The following is an 18,288-nucleotide window of genomic DNA, read 5'->3' on the forward strand; positions in this document are numbered from 1 at the left end:
GCACTTACCTATATTCATATTGTATTCAAGTCTGCAGAAGAAAATTGGCAAATCTAAGCCAGCCACAATTTTTGAGGAGAATGTAGTGCTGTAAGCCAACTTATGATGAATTATCTTTCAGTGATAGCTAGCTAACCGCTATAAACATGAGGAATATTAAACTGTTAAACCTTCCAAAAGCATCACCCCAAAGCCTTCAGACTGTTATTTTTGTCAGAATGTAATCCTAACCAACTTCGTGTTCTCCAGGGTTGTCTGATATTTCAACAGCATACAGCTTTAGCCCTTGATGACTTTTTCCAATATTGTAAATTCTTGTGATATTTGGACACATCTCATATACCACCTTCATCAGCTGTAAAAAACAACAAAAGGAAGATATTTATATATATTTATAGCCAGGAAATGGATTCAAGCTTTTACCTCACCCTTGCTTTTTGTTCTCAGCTAGAAGTGCACATCAATTCTGATCCAAATCAAACTGTCAGTTCAATTTGGAATGTTGACCTGATTTGATTTAATGATTGAATTCAAGTTAGAAAAGCAAGCTAATTCCATTTTCCAAATTGATTTGAGGCATCTCATTGCATTTAGTGATTCATTCGAAATTGCTGACCTGGTTTGGAAAGTTGATTCAATTTGGAGACTTAATTTATTCACCCTTGAATCAAATTTCCAAATCAAAACTTCATACAGTCATAATCTATATACTACTGTCTGTTGACTTCTTTGAGAATTTGGCCTAAGAGATGTAAAAAAATAATAACAAGAGAGGTAAATAAATAAAGTATCCCTTGTCATTCTTCATTTATAAGTCATTATGGGCTTTTCTACAAGGTGCAATACAAACTGGACATTAGGTACAGTATGTGAAACACTGTTTCTGTTTTGCTTGTGTTTGCAAATATTGAGTAGTCTCTTCTAATATGCAGTCACACCTATTAACAAATGGAACAATTATAAATAATTCCTAGGTCCTTAAAAGAACCATTAATTAGACTGAACTTTAATTCACATTGTATTCAAGTTTGCAGAAGAAAATTGGCAACTCTAAGCCAGCCACTATTTTTGCGGAGAATGTAGTGCTATGAGCCAACTTATGATGAATTATCTTTCAGTGATCGACTTAAGTCTTCAGCCAGATTCAGTCCATCTAATTATCTGTTTCATCCATATTCCCTATTTCCCAATAGTATTTGCTACTGACAAATTTGAGATGAATATTTTGGAAATGATCCTTTAGAGAGCAAAACATAACTCAATCATTCTTCCATCAGCTTCTTGCTTCCATCTTTGATATGATGAATCATTTAAACATATAGAAGGAACATTGTTCCTGAATTAAGTTGCTTCCTGGAGAATTGATATTGACAATAACAGATCTTCTAATTCAGTGTTCCAAATAAATGAAAGAGCAACAAACAAGGAAGCTTCAATTAAGAAATCATAACATTTAATGTTTAACTAAATTTAGGCAGAGTAATAAAGAATGGTCACTGACATCAGGTAACATCAAGTTTTGTTATCACTGCCCAATTGCCAGTCATTCGCTGCCCTCAAAGGAACTATTAAACAAAGAGAGAAAAACAGCTTTTAATCTTTTTACTTTCTCCCTGTGGGTGAGGAATAACTGGCTATTGCTTTTTTATTTTTATTTTTTTAATGTTTTATTGATTTTATTGTAATTTCTTTGTTTGATTGATCTGAGATACCCAAAGTCATTGAGAGTTGGGAGGTGTACAAGTTTAAAAAAATATTATTATTATCATTATCATTATCATTGACAAATGAATTGGCAGTGAAGAGATGACATGTCCCCATGTGAACCACCCAGAGTTGTTACAACACGAGATGGGAGGTAAAGAAATATGACAAATAAATAAATAAATAAAATTGATGGGTAAGCCCACCTCACATTAACAGTTAACTATCTCTGGAATGAATCAATACTGCGGCTCACTGAGCCATGATTTTGGGTCCCATACTCAGGAAGAGTACCCCACCAACATCCTTTTTTGCTAGATGAAAAAAAATTAAAATATATTTGAAAAAGAAAAGAAGAAGCTGGATATTAGAGATAGGTAGTAAAATAATAAAACAAAACAAAACAACAAGAGCATACATGTCTGGATAAAAAAACCAAACACTTCACAAAATACACCTGTCAGGGGCTTAACAACCTCTAATCCAGAGCCTGGAAGAAAAGGCAGGTTTCTAAGGACATCCAGAACCCCATCAGGGTTGGAGCCATGTGGATTTCTGGGGGATCTATTCCAGAGGCAGGTGCTGTGACAGAGAAAATAATCTTTATTTTTCAGTGTGTGTTACTATTTAAGCTTTATTAACTATGTATTCAAGTTCACTGTACAGCTCAGCAATTGTGCATTTCATGTAATGGAAATCTCTTTATAGCATAGTTACCTCTAAGAATAGGAGCTCTTATGGTCTGTTCAGACCCTTATATTTCCCCTATAGTTGTAATCTATGATTTCAACAATTCTGTATCATGCCAATGGATGTTTTACATGTAACTACTTAAAGCCACAAATGGATTTTTACATTTTTTTAAAAAAGGAAGTTTAATTTTATTTCTCTCTTGTGAAAGAGATTTATTTTCTAAAGGGGAGTGGGGGAGGGGCTCAATCTCCTAGCAAAATACTACAGGGTAAAGAGGTGGTGCTACAGAATGCATTCAATTTTGCCAAACAAGCAACATGGATTGTGGGAACCCTATGTAAGAGGCCAAGGAAGAAAAAGGGGTATTTTAAAATTTCACAGATGAACATTCAATCTTATCTGAGAAAATATTAGCCCTTCAGTTGTCACAATTAATGTCAAGCCTCTTAACAGCAATACACAAACAAGGAAGCAAGATTCAAATGGAGTTTCATTGATCAGGTTTAATGCCCAGAAAAGGGGATCAAACTTTCCAAAATAAAGAGGGGGAAATATAAATACCACTAACAGCCCTCACCCTGCATGTTTTTTTTTCATATTTGTTAGATAATTGTGCTAGGAAACAAAAACCTGAACTTATTTCTAACCTATGCATCCCTCCTTCCTTCTTACCACATAGGCTTAAATCACATATTCTCCATTGTTTATATTTGCCCCTAGAAGAAACTTACAATGCATTTAGTAATACCCACAGAAGCTTGTAATGGGAGTCATAATTTAGTAACATCTAGAGGGCCAAAGGTTCCCCAACTATAGTTTATTCCTAGCTGAAATACTTATCTACTGCTGCAAACCCCTGTCTTTCTAAGGGGACAAGATGAGGAGGAGATAGAAAAACTGCAAATATGTTTGCTCAAGGAAGAGCAGTTGCACTGGAAGGACTGAGAGGATACTGATGCACAATAAGAGGGATACACACACACACACACACACACACATATATTCATTGTTAGTGTGCAATGGTAGAATGAGCAATGAGCAGAAAAGATTAAATATCTCACTTGAAAGAAATGAAATGCAGATAAAAGTCAGTTATCTCATTTCAGAATTCTAACTGCAAGTGTTTTTCAGCCACATATTAGTGTATGTCAGCAAGGATTACACAGTGGCCAAATAAGATTACACAGCCAGCAGAGATTGCATTCTGAGATTCACTACTAATAGGAAAAATGCAATTATGTCTTATGCCAATTGATGTGATCAGATAAAATGGTAGATAAAGTAATTATATTTTATTCTACTGTACAACAATAAAGAACATTTTTGGAATCAAGGCTGCACCTCTTTCTTGACCTTTTCTACTTTGAAGGACTGACATTAATCTTGAAAGTCCATGAGAATTTCTATCTTCTCTTCATCTTATACCGAATAAGGCAGGTTTATTTTCTTTCTCATACTTTTCCTCCCTCTCAGGAGTGAGAAATCATTTCTGACACTCCTTCCTTAATGGGTTGTTTCTTCTCCATTCCCAAGGCTAGGTCCACATTCTTTCACAGATTAACTAGGCTAAGACTAAGATCTTAACTGCTAAATGGCCAGATGACAGTGCAAGTCAAAATCTTTAAAGGTTTGGGCATGGTTTTTCATAGCTCTACCAAATGCAGTGCGCACCAAAACTATGTAACTCCAAATAGACAAAAATCAGCAGCAGCAATGAAATCCTTCCACTTCATCAGAGGGGCACAACATATCCCAGCAGTGTTAAAGCTCTGTCTGGCTAAGGTGTGCATGAAACATTTGTTTGGTGCTCAATTGCGAACATATAATTCAGTTGTTTGTCTCTCTGGAAAGGGTTCAATCTAATTTCTGAAGCACTATCTTTCAAGTGGTCCCATGACTATTATATGAGTATCTAATGTGGTACTTAGGAAAGTGACAGCCAGTTTGGTGTAATGGTTAAGGCACCAGGCTATAAACCAGGAGACTACCTGGCCAGTGTTTTTCACATGTATCTTGATTACAACCATTTAAAAAGTATCCAGATTTAATAATATGTAGGAATGCATGTGTATTTGTGTGTTGTCTGTGTTTATTTTCAGGGACTGAAAGTCTTTCCCCATAGAGAGTGAACGCAATTAGTGATTTGATTGACTAGGGGTCACCCATGCAGCTGACTGATTTTTAAAAAAAATCAATTGACTTTCATTACCTTCAATGACATTGCTGACTGCTTTTGAAATGCCTGTTAACAGCTGATACAGAAACTTCTATAAAAATGATATTAAAAATAAAATGTTTCATAGAAAATAGCCCCTTCATGTTCTTTCTAACAGTGATGGGAAGCATCTTTTCACTCCACTAACTCTACCATGAAACCAGGTCTTCTCACCTGTATCTTATTGGCCTCTCTCCACCCTATCTGTCTTTGTTTCTGTACAAAAAGCAGAGCACTGGGCTAAAAACATGTCTCTTGTGCAGCAGTTTCCTTATAACCATGTGTCTTGAAAATGAAACAGAAACATAAAAAATAAACAGGTTTTGCATCTTGAGGAGGCAATTAAAGAATAAAATATTGAAATGGTGGGAATGGTACCAAGTCTCTGGCAAGAGAAAAACATGTCAGCAGAAAGCAGGAAAAGCAATTTTAAGAAGGCTGAACATTAAACTTAAAGGACATAATTTAGTACCTCTGAATTACTGTGTTTGGGGGGGTTTTTTGGCCTGAAAAGCCAACATTTGGGCCAGTTCAAATATACACAGTTCTTTGATTTATTGAACCACTGTTCGCTTACAAGGGTTTAAACAAAGTACTTGGACTATGTAGAAAAACATCACTACCAGTGAAAATGAACTGCTATATTACAAGAACACTCTGAAAGCTCTTAAGGAAGCAGAGAATACAGATAGGGGTTTTAGCTTTCCCCTGGCCAGGTATAACCACTGTTTAATCACAACTTTTTTATTCCTTATATAAGACCTGATGAAATCATTTCCCCCATGCTTTAAGGTATTAGTTTCCCACAAACACATTTTTTTCTACCTGACCAACCTTAGGATCTAAAATGCTTTTAAAGTTATTGTTCCTGACACTAATTATGCCAATTGAGTTTCTACTCATCTAATCTGTCTGCTGGAAATATAGGCCATGAAATCTCTTGTGAACAGTGTGTGACTCAGTACACAATTGTTCAATAAAAAAGGAAGAAGAATGATGACTCATTCGGGATAAATATGGTGAAGATTCGATACAATAAATGATTCATATACTTCATGTCTAAACATATTATAATTACTTTTGAAAAATAAGATAGAAAGGAATCCTATCTTATTAGCATATTCTACACCTACACTGCTGGTGATATTAATCAAGAGTGATATTAATCAATGTGCTTAAAGCTAAGAACATAGTTATAATCTGTGAGTCTAAAAAACAACTGGAAAGGACTTACATCTATGTGGATCTTGATGTTGGTATGGTATTGCCTTCTGTTGCCTCTCATGCTACCTGGAAACTCTGCATGAATTCTACTATTCATTTATCTAGTAGAATCAGATCAAGGCTATAGCATGAGGCAAGTGCCTTTTTAAGGTCCTCTTCTTCAGGGATTTTCAAACTTGTTCAGGCTGCAAAAATTGTTATTTCTTTTTTCTTGGAACCCCTGATGAGTCATCATGAGCACAAATGCCCTTTTCAGTTGACAAATCCCACACTTTCCACTGTACCTTAGAAAAATTGCTATGATTGCCCTGGATGTAGTCCCCCTTGCTTTTAGCCTCTCACAGAACCACATCAAATACTTGTAATTGCTGCAGAATATAGCTTGAAAAGCCCTGCTCTGCTGCACATTTCTATTCAAGCATATATACATTGCTCATTAATGTAGTCAGCAATCCTAGATTTGTCCCAGAGAATATTTTAGAGTTTCTGTCCTTCAGGCTTGGAGAAAGAAGTCCAATGTTAGATCACCTTCCCAGGTTGGAGATAAGGAATTAACAATCTCAAAAAATTGCCAAAGTAGAAATGTTGAAATTAGAGGAGTCCCACATCCAGCCTCTGTCATGCCTTAGATTTTAGCCATTTGATTGATTCTTACCCCACTCCCCACCATCAGTTGTATTGGTTGGGGAAGGGACAGTTTGTTTCCTTGTTTGTCTGTTTTTAAATTCCATACACTGTAAAAGAATGGATATTTGAAACTTCTTTCTTTGCTGGTCGCATCTGGCAAGAGACTAGAATTATGAGAACCACTTCAAGGTATTCTAACTTAGAGATAAAACCACTCTGATATGCTCAGTGCTGTAGATTATAAGAGAGAGGAAGTCTGAAGAATCAGTTTATTCATTTTTACCTGTGCTTTGTATGTCTGTTCCAAACTATACCCATATTAATTTGCTCACATATATCTGCACAAAAAATTCTATATAAAGGGATACCTGATATTTTACTATGTATTTTAACTAATTCCTAAAAATGTTTTACCTCAAAATGCACATTTATAAACCTATTTTGCTATTTTTTGAGTTAAAGTGTGAAAGATGATGAATGACTACATTTTAATTCACAATTTAATTCAAGCTGCATACATCTGATCAGTTTGCACTATAATTCTTAAAATTCAGATTTCTCCAGCATTCTGGATAAAGAGCCCCTATAAGAAAGGCAACAGAAGCCAGAATGATTTTGAATAGATAAATTTGACTTTAACATCAGGCCATATATCCCGTCACATGTACCACAGCACAGAAGTACACAGGTCTCTTCATGATGGCTTTGATTCTGGCTGAGTTTCTAGGACCTTTTATTTGATGAATCTGTATTGCACAATCACAAGAGTTTTCTAGGAACTGTTCCAGGGAAGGAAACCTATATATGAAAAATTACTGCATGAAGAAGGCTTTTCTTAAGTTTTAGCTCAGTAATGTGTGGTCACATGAAGTGGTAATACGTGATAATAAGGAGATTCCAGGAAGCTCTGACAAATCTAAGTTTGTATAAGGAGAACTTGATGTCATAGAGGCCACCTTAAGCACAATACAATATGTGCCAGTCTCCTATATAAATGTTTACAAAAAGGTCCTTATTGAGAAAGAGGCAGAAAAAACAAAGTTCCCTTCGAAATTGAAGATTTTGGGATAAAGTAGTTGGGAGGATTATTTTGACAAATACTTGACCAAATTATGTTCCTGGATGATTAGAGACAACTAGCTTTTGACAGTTTTCTGAAGCAGGCTTTAAATCAACCGATCAGTAAGCACATCCAATTAATTAAAAACCTATGGAACTTAATGGCTCTACCCTAAGGCTATATAAAACCAAATAGCCTGTTAGTATGATTTAAACTGTCTGCATTGTCTGTCCCCGCTCCCCCACCCCCCCACACTTCTTCAGGGTACCTATTCTCAGTAATGCCACTATTTTTCCTGCTCAAAGAACTGTATACACATTGTTTCTCCTTTGCATCCTACCTGCCTCATTTCTTTGTAATTATGATGCTTGAAATCTAGGTTGTCTGTTGTGGTCATTTCATTTCTTCTGTGATAATAATTATTTGGGTCTGTATAAAAAAAATAAAATATTTTCAATAGAGACAGTGATATTTTTGACCAATATCATTCATAAAACAGTTATTGGATGACAATAACACAGATCTTCTTGTAATGGTGAGCTGATTAAAATATTCAGGAAGGTGATTAAAAATTCCTGCTCAAACTACAGGTGACGATTGAACATGCTGTTCCATATTTCAATTTATCTTTGCTTTAGAATGATTTTTGTCTTTTGAATCTTGCTGTTTCAGATGTCAGATTCATATCTATATTAAGAGCACTGGAATCTTTGTTATAATCCACAGCATGTTATTTATATGTACTTATCTAGATATTTTATTAACATCAGTTTAACTTAGGAAAATAGGTTCAATCTCAGAAGCTATTAATGGATAAATTTATTCAGTACAATGATGTTTATATGTCATGCATTCAGAAATAAAATGAACAAGATTTTCAGTGATCTGTGAAATACAGAAATAAATTTAGCTTCTTCTAGTGATATGTCATAATTTAATCATCAGTTAGATCTTTTACATAATCGGTAATAGCATAGGCATGTGACTTTATATAACTGTTCCACTTCACCCTATCTGGTTTTCCTTCTCTTTCAATATTTTTACATCTTTGCAGGTGCCAGTATAAACTAGAGATAACATAGTAGTTGATGTGGATATATCAATTGCTCAGATTTACATGTTGCTAAATCCATAGATGGTACTTTTGAAAGGAGATATCTGATTGGGCAGCTTACTTAGTTCTTACATATAAAGTTATTTCAGAATGTCATTCTACTAAATTACAGTAGCAATTTTCACTATAGATGAAGGACTATAGTGGGGGAAAGTTGAAGTCTACAAGGCTAATCGCATACTTCTTAGGTCAAGCAATTAGATGCAATGTTCTTTCCAACTTCAAGGAAAATGTCAAGACAATACTGAAAGCCAGCCAAATACATCTATATATCCTCACAATCAGGGCAAAACTGTGTTTGTGTTGTGGAATAAGTAGGGGGGAAAAAAAGAATATTTATCCCTTCCAGGCTACTGCAGATCCCTGTGTCTCATTCTGCATCCATCTATAGAACAGAAAACCAAGAAAGAACCTGAACAGCTAGTATGTGTGTATCTACTCTAGCTTCTTCATGTATTATTAACTCTAATAATTTTCCCCTCATAACTTATGGAAATCATTTTACTATTGATCTACTACCAAAACTGTCATCCTTTTATTATTTTTTTTTAAATAACTCAGCACCCCATGTATATCTCAGAAACTTTTAGAAAATCAAAAAGGTGGATGGCTGCTAACCAGTGCTTTATCTGGATCTGTGTCTAATTCCCAAAAGACAAAGGGCACAATAGGGAGTATCTTGGCTAGCTAGACAAAGTGGCAAGGAATAAAATCTCTAGTTTGCCCTACCATATCCATCATCAAAGTCATTTTGTGAGACCATATACAAGAAGTTTTCAACATTCTCAATATGTTCTCTGATCCCAAAAGATTCAGCAACTACACTCCCTGGAACCAACCCAGAACTTTTTTTGATATTTTTTATATACTTTATGCCAAGTCTGATCCTAAGCATGGCTTTACCTGGGAGAGGGCAACCTAGGATTTCAAGTCTCATGCATATGTTTCCTTCCTCATACCAGGACTGAGGGTTTATCCGAATGTAACGTGCAACAAGGGGTACTGGCAATTCATTAAGGACAGGAATCTCCTTTTCACTGTTGCCTGCAAAAATCTATTTCAAAACACAAAGAATAGACATCGTTAATAACAACAACTGAAAACAGTGAAAAGTTAGAAGATGAATTAGGTATTAGGTAAAGATAAAGGTTTCCCTTGACATTAAGTCCAGTCGTGTCTAGCTCTAGGGGGCGGTGCTCATCTCCGTTTCAAAGCTGAAGAGCCGGCGTTTGTCCGTAGACACTTCCATGGTCATGTGGCCGGCATGACTAAACGGAATGCTGTTACCTGCCCGCCAAAGCGTTACCTATTAATCTACTCACATTTGCATGTTTTCGAACTGCTAGGTTGGCAGGAGCTGGGACAAGCACAGGAGCTCACCCCGTCACACGGATTCGAACCGCCGACCTTCCGATCGACAAGCTCAGTAGCTCAGCGGTTTAACCCGCAGTGCTACCGCGTCTCTGAATTAGGTATTGCACTGACCAAATAAGAAAACATTACTCCTAATCCCATTTGTTTTAGTTTTAACGGAAACTAATGAGGCAAAATGAAAATGGTTTGTTGTGTTTGTGAGAGAACTACCCCTCCTCATCTTCCTTCCTTCATTTTAATTTGTAAGGTAGTATATGACTGCCTTGCAAATTAAACAAAATGCCCATCCAACCATTTTTTCCAGTTACAAACATCAACTGAGTCAGTGCTTTTGGTGGAGAATCTCTTTGTGGAGAGTGAGTGCTGCATATGGCCTTTAACTGGAGTACTCAGGGCTACTCCCTCATAAGACAAAGGGAATGCCATCAGCACAATAAATTTGGATGAGACTATATTAGTGAATCAAATAGTAAACCTTTTTTTATCAAATAGTATTTGGGGAAAAACACTGTCAAGCAAATTTGACTATTTTGGCCTTTAACTGGTGACACCATGTCAGTGAAATGAGAGCCAGGAGAGACCATAAATAGATGGATGGTAACAGCATAAATCCCTTGTTTGCTTCTAAACAGCAGACCCACAGAAGGTGCCTCAAAGCTGTCCAAGAAAACAATGCACAGAAATTTTAGATATTTGGGAGTATGCTTTTATTGATATAAATCTACCTCAAGAATGTAAACATTGATAAAGATGTTTTAAACAAGAATATTTTTCGAATTTGGGAGAGAAGATGGTGTTAGGTTTGTAATTATCTGCGAAATATGAGAAATGAATTGTTAAATAAAATATTAAATCACAAAGGATATAAGAGAGAAGCTGATGCTGATCCCACTTGAGCTCTCTGACAAGGAAAGGCTCACAAACGCTTATGCCTTTTAATAAAATGTATTAGTTGGGAAAGGTGCTCCTAGACTCCTGATCCCAAAAAGTAGGTCAAGCGAGGATAGATATAGTCAGAGCTAGAACAAAATATAAATTATATCTAAAATTATAAATTTAAAATACTCCATAGCTATCTTAATTCTGTCATATTAGTCAGCTTTGGAGGGGGCTGTATGACGTTTGAAACTATAGGTTGCACAGCACTGCTTTGGATCTCTCACAAGACTGCATTTTCATCTATGGGGCAATTAACATAAAAATAAGTTGGCAGGAGAAAAAACATCTTCAGATCAATTGACTCTACATACTATTGTTTCTTCTATTAAATCAAATAATTGCAATTTCTCTTAGGCGTTACGTTAGTTCTATCACTACGCTTGTTATTATAATAGGCATGCATTCAAACTCCACCCTTTGATAATTTCATGGTATAAATGTTTGTTCTATTGCACTGAACAATGTATGAGTTGCCTCTTTTTGTTTTGGAAACAACAACAATATAATTGAATGTATAGAATAGGCATGATTACTCTTAATTCAGATAATGCAATGAACTCAGCAGGAGCAACACAGTATCAATGATGTAAGCCCAAACATCTATCCTGTCACTCCATTTTGAAGAATCTTTCTATGCTTTTCTGTCTTGAAGATACTGTTAGTAGAGAAGCTGCTAATCTGGAGCTGTCTTAAAAACCAATGCACCATGGTCAGAACATAAATTCATCATTTATAAATAGTGAAACAACATTCTCACAGGCTTTGAAAAGTCTGGAGTATTGCACTAGCCATAGCAAAACTTATAGGGAAACTGGAAACACAGACATCTTTCTTGTAGAGCTCAGTATTCTTGTTCAGAAAAGTTATGACTTTTGCTGGGTTTCTGTTAACTGATGAAAGTGGCAGGCAGGAGGCTCAGTGGGGAATCCAGAAACCTTTGAATAGCTCAGCCTTCACATGAGATTTTTTTTCAAACAAAACGTACTTGTATTTTTGAGATTGGTTGGGAAGATTATGTAAGCTACTTAACTATTCAACATGATCTATGGTGAATAATGTTCAACAGTGAACTCCAAAACTCAGCATCAGCTATGAGAGAGCATTTTCATTCCACTTAGATTTTGTTAATTATATACTTTCTGATCATTTCAGCTGTCTAGCCTCTGATGGTTCTCTGAAATTTCATGAAGTGAATGGTGCAATTAGGCCAGTTTATTTATAGGGATATGATTCCTGAATGGGCATAAGCAGTTAAGATATTTCTTGGGACACTAACCATGTCTCCAGAACCATTTTTGACAGCGATCCATTCATGACTGTCATTGCTCACCATAACTCGGTAAGATGTTACCCAGTCACTCCTAGAAAGAAACAGAGGATGGTTTTCTTAAATCATCATCATCATCATCATCAATCTACTTTCTAAAGATTATAATTAATCTACTTTCTACTACATCAAAGCCCACCTTATTTTTGCAGTGTGTTATTTTCAATTTGATGGTACAATTATATTTATTTAATTATTTGCTTCCTTAAGGATGTTTCGATTTACATATCTATTGGCAGCATTTATATACTGCCTGCTAGTTCTTTGGAAAGGAAAAGAAACAGAACTACAAAATTAAAAACATACAACATGAATGAAATGCACAATGCCCAGAATCTAATCAGCATTTAAAACATGTTTTAAAAGCGGTGGTAAAAAGTATTCCGACTTTTTGCCACAAAGCTTCTATGAAAGGTACCAGGTGAGCTTCTCTGTAGAGGAGATTCCACAAACTTCTTTGGGAACCATGATTGACTCCCATCTTTAATTTCTGTAATTAAAAGCAGTCATGGGTGAGATATCTTGGACACTGTGTAAAAAGGGACAGGACTTCAATTGTGCACTATCTTGGCTACTATCTTGACTTTGTTTACCCTTCTTCCACCCCTCTTCCACCCTCAACCATGGATGCTCCTGCCAGAGGCTCAGGGATCAAAGACTTTTTCCTTTGCCCCATTTCCTTGATTTAAATTGCCTTCTGAGTCTGCCATTAGCCACTGGGGAAATAGGGAAACAGTATAATATGCAGATTTGTTTCACACTTTCACACACTGCTTTCACTCCAGCTCTCCAGGCCAGGTTCCTGGGAAATCATTTTAAGTACTGTTTCTACAAACATGGTATTTATTTTTCATGCATATAGAAATCATTCTTTAATCTAACACACATTGAAAATGCATCTTTTAATGTGGGAGAGGTTGCTAACAACAATATATAACAAATATATAAATTTCAAGTGTCGATATGACATCTCTTTTTGCCTTTGGTTATATTTTGCACATAATAAAACAAATGCATTAAACACACAAAATATTTTTGAATTATTCAGGCTAATTTTTAAATAAATTATTAAACTTTGACCACAGAAAGTAATATTGATCATTCTTCCCACTGCATTAATAAAGTGCTGCTTCATAAGTAGAAAGTGAGTACATATTGATAATCCAAGATTGTATATTCAGAGTAATTTTTTCTTCCAAGCATGAATCATCTTTGTTAACCCTCACTCAAGCACAATAGAGTTATAATGATACATTGGATTTTTTAAAAGGTAATTTAGAAGCTTATTCACCTCCTTAAATCATAGCAAACTTCATAACACCACATTCACAGTTTTGAATATCAAACAAAAATGGAATATTAACTGATCAGGTCTATATTCTATGATTAAATGTTCCAGTATTACATCTCCAACTTATTGGAAATTGGAATTGGCTTTCCTGGAACTACTTGCATTACATTAGTACAAGCAATATAGTTAAGATTTTAAGACCCATTGTGACTGATTCAAAAGTACATAATATATTATATCCTTATTCCAAATGACTAATATTCTTATTATAGAAAATGACTAATATCCACCTGAGTAGTAACTGTTCGTTCCTTATAAAAAATGGATGCAGGTTTCAGTGTAACAAAAACACTGTCTTATGTTATGACAAAGCTCAAAGCTTGGCTTTTAAAAAATTTTTTTTTGATGATTTCTAGTGGATAAATATCCAAGACTAATCACAATTATTGCTATGAGGTGACTTCCCCACTACTGTTATAATAATTTGGTATTCCCCCTTCCCACTCAACATATCAGGAAATAACAAAATAATAGGACAAGATAGTTATACTATGTTTTGGAGGAAAAAAAAACTGATTTGTGGATTTGTGTTCAAAAACTGGAATGCTTTTCATATAGACATTTAATCATTGTCATACAATATTTTGATGTAAACAGCCAATATCCCTTTAACGTTTTCTTTAATCTCCTATCTGTGCAAAATCTCCAGGGAATAACTTGCACTAAATTATTAGCTCAAGGGGGAAAAAAAAGATTGGCATTTCAAGTCTTTCAGTATAAATTAATAAAGCCACTAGCAATTCCAGAGCTTCACAGAAAGTCAGTGGAGATTTCTCCTCCTTTTTCACAAGAGTGAAAATTATTGTCCTACCTAATCTTACAAAGATATGACTTTAAAGGCAATATTACTATGTCCCCAATTTGGTACCACCTAGTAATTTGGACTGTATTTCCCATCATCTCCAGCATGCTTGTTGGCAATAGTGACAGTTGTAGTCCAATGTATTTGCCAGAAATAGGAAAGATTACAATATTGCAGCCAGCAATGTTTGAGAAGAGGAAGTTAGCAGGTGAACCTAGCCCAAAATTCAAGGAAAGCAAAAACTATAAACTATGAAAGAGGGGGAAAGTTCTAAAAGAACAAATCTGAAACCAAATCTGTCATCCCAAATAGTTTAAATATCACCCATTAGATAAAATATTTAATTAGCTAAATTAAATTGCTTTACTAATTAAAGGCAGGAACATGGAAATTAATTAACCTCCTAAAGTCCATGAACATTGAGGCAATAGATAAATTCCATAAATAAATGAATAAATGATTTGGGTTTTTAGCTTGATGTATATAACTATAGTGGGCTATAGGTATGGTTAAAAAAGTCATTGGCCATGACCATGTGATCAAAGCTCCACCCACTTTTATGTGTAATGCACCATCATGGCCCCCCATTTTGACTTTTTCTACCATACCTTGCAGACACCCTGTGTGCATATATTTCGATATAAATAAAATGACCATACCTTTGCTTCCGTATATTTCACTAAAAAGGTTGCAACTCTCCTATCTTCCAGAATTGTGATATAGCTTTTTGTGTGAATAATAACTCACCCTGTTATATTTGAACAGTAAGCATATTTAAAAGGAACATTGACTAAGTTCAAAAAGATCCTGAAAAAAAATTGGTATTTAAATAATAGGCAATATACTTGAAAGTAAACCCAAATTCGTTCAAAATTATTATATGTCTCTCAGATGCAAGAATAGAGATACTTCTCCCATTTATGAATATGCTAAAATATAGAACAAAAAAAATCAACTTATATGCATAAAAGTAATGAATTCAGTATCAAGGTTATTTTTAAGTGCTGACCATGCAGTCCAAATATGCAAAAAAGCAGTACTGTCACAACTATCATTTTGTTCATGCTAGCTTAAATAATTTCTCAGAAAAGCTGGATCTAAAAGGAAAAATATGTTTAAATTCCCTATAACTGATTTATGAGGTAATTTCAAATAGAGTTTGATAAAGTATCATGATTTAAATAATGTTTACTTTCTATAGAGTCACCATTCTTTCTTTGTTAGGCTGTTTTTCTATACAGTAGTAAGAATTATGGAATTATTGAGTTACAGTATGTATATGTTTACGTATTTGGGTATGTAGTCTTTTTGTTGGAAACATAATGCCCACCCGCCAAATTGTTTCCTTCATATTATGTCACATATATTTGTACAGTGATATATTATGTGGAGGTCCAAATATGGTCCAGTCAGGTCCTGATCTCCAAAGGTAGTCAAATGTGACACAAGGCCTGAATCTGCAATAAGTTTTGGTGGGGTGGGGGGGGGGGAATGGAGTTCCCTTTCTTGTAGTCTGTTTAGATCTGATTACTGAGTTATTGTTTTATGACTTGGCTTGTGAATCTCCTTGAGATATATAATTATAGTGTTATATAGAGCTATACAAGTACTGGAAAATAAATAAAAATAAAGAGTCTAGCATGAATAAAATATAAAAAAATAATGCTTCCCTATCTGGGCTAAGAAATCCAGATACTTGCTAAATAGCAGCAGAGGGAAAAATTCTCTATTTCAATGTGTGTTCATCTAGTGGTCATCTGGATTTTTGCAGCTCAAGCATGGCAATTCTAATAAAAAGCCCTCCCTTCCCTTCCCTTCCCTTCCTCCCAGAATCAGGCTATTTGTCCTTACAATCCTATGCATTTTTTTAAAGTAAACCACATTAAGCAGTTACCTTCTGAGCACAGATTATTACAATGCCAAGGGCTGCAGCAGAAAAGGAAAATAGCCTTTACAAATAACATTGTTGGAGAAAGTTATGCTTCAAATAAGGAAATGAACCCCATTGGCCTCCTGTCCTACAAAAATGTGCAGATGCTATAAAATGTTTAGAGCAACAATATATTTGGATGCCTTCAAACTTGTTACCATAAGTGGGATTGGCAAATTTACTGATCATGCTCTCATTCAGTGAAATGGGCACCCAATCGTGTTCTCTTCCATATGCAATTCTGTATTTTCAGGACCAAATTGTACACTGCTTCGAAGACCAGGCTATTGATTCTGCTTTTCCTTTCACTCTCTTTTTCTCCTCCAGTAAATCCAGGGAAATTGTACTGGATTCAGGACCAAGAATATATGTGGAGTGCACCCTTTCCTAAGTGCAGAAAAAAATGGATTGATCCCTGATGCTAAAAGGTAATTGCTACAGTAAAAGTTGGCTGTGATTGCTTATATAATTCTTTATATAATTCATGGGCATCTGCAGGACCTTGCTGCTTTTATCAAAATGACAAAAGCAGTGTTCACTGTTGGGCCACAAGCTCTACCTCTTTGTTGTGTATATGCAACATCACAACCCAATGCTGCTTTCACTATTGGGCCTCCATTTGCTTCTCACAACACTGATGGATATTACCTGAAAATACATGGGGTTATGATCCCATTCTCCTCTCTACCTGCATTCAGAACAGCTTTTGAACATTTATGTTTGAAAACATTGGGTGAGGTGCTGGCATTTCCAGAGATGAAAATAGCCCTTCAGTTTAAATGAGTTTGTGAGTTTAGCTCTAATCCCTAAAATAGCTCAGAATGTGTCTCCGTTGCCAGATAATGTCACAAAATCGCAGCTCAATATGACTGACAGGTTTTGTGCACTTAAAACTGAAACTGTAGAACTGGATATTATTATTCACTGGGAAAGTTACAAAAAACGTGGCCCCTACATATGGCATTGCCAGAAAGATCCAATTTAACCACAGTATATCAACCCAGAACGAATGAACAGAAATTCTAACATGGCCAGAAAAACAAGTTTTCCCCTTAGTTACAAGTTTCCTAAAGCTTACAGCAAGGAAACCATTGAATCTAATCAAGTTTATCATTAGATCCAGCTTAGATTTTTCTAACAGTTTAATTTGGTGGTTGTCTACTGTGCATAGCCAGATGACAAGGAAAAAGAATGCCAGCATTTAAATAAACGCGTGCCTGTGAAATTTGTCATCATAGGCAACTGCGTTTTTAAAGTAGTGTTGAAACACCTGACCTTTTTATAAGAAATCACCATATGTAGCCCAGCATGGAAGCTTATTTCAGGGCTCAGTCTCAAACATTTGAGAGTCTCAAACATTTGCAGCCTGTTACAGAAGAAGGACAAAAAAGTCTAAAAGCTACACAAAAATCTATACCCTCAAAAGCTGAACTGACACAGAACTCTTCACGTCTTTCAGATGTAACTAAGTCCAGTGACATCTAGTGAAGAAACTATATAATGATAGGTGTTCATGTAATTGTCTGAATGGTGCTCTTCCACCAAGCATTATAATGCAGTCACAACTGAGCCCAACAACTGTGTAAGGTAGGTTGGGCTGAAAGAAACTAATTGACCCAAATCCACCCAGGGAGCTCCCATCCCTGAAAATGGATTTGAAACTGAGTCTCTCCCAACCTAGTCCAACATCTAAACCAGTGTTTCTCAACCTTAGCAACTTTAAGATGTGTGGACTTCAACTCCCAGAAATCCCCAAATCCCCATGCTGGCTAGGGAATTCTGGGAGTTGAAGTCCACATATCTTAAAGTTGCTACGGTTGAGAATCACTGATCTAAACCATTTCACCTTAGTGTTTCTTGACTGAAGTAATATAGGTATTGTGTTTCAGATGTCTACTACAGTTCTGGCCCTTCTACATAGTTTTCTA

At 35.5% G+C, this 18,288-nt stretch overlaps 1 protein-coding gene across 1 annotated transcript in view; it reads right to left on the bottom strand.

Moving 5' to 3' along the window:
- CPXM2 (carboxypeptidase X, M14 family member 2) overlaps positions 1-18,288 on the bottom strand; it is a 79,712-nt gene that overhangs the window by 20,391 nt on the left and 41,033 nt on the right. Inside the window, exons 5-8 of the mRNA XM_063307304.1 lie at positions 12,227-12,311; positions 9,541-9,691; positions 7,864-7,952; positions 232-355 (exon numbers count right to left, since the gene is read on the bottom strand). Coding sequence (XP_063163374.1) covers positions 232-355; positions 7,864-7,952; positions 9,541-9,691; positions 12,227-12,311 — 449 coding nt within the window. The remainder of the gene's footprint in view (positions 1-231; positions 356-7,863; positions 7,953-9,540; positions 9,692-12,226; positions 12,312-18,288) is intronic.

This window comes from Candoia aspera, chromosome 6, assembly GCF_035149785.1.
Source record: "Candoia aspera isolate rCanAsp1 chromosome 6, rCanAsp1.hap2, whole genome shotgun sequence".
Taxonomy (NCBI): domain Eukaryota; kingdom Metazoa; phylum Chordata; class Lepidosauria; order Squamata; family Boidae; genus Candoia; species Candoia aspera.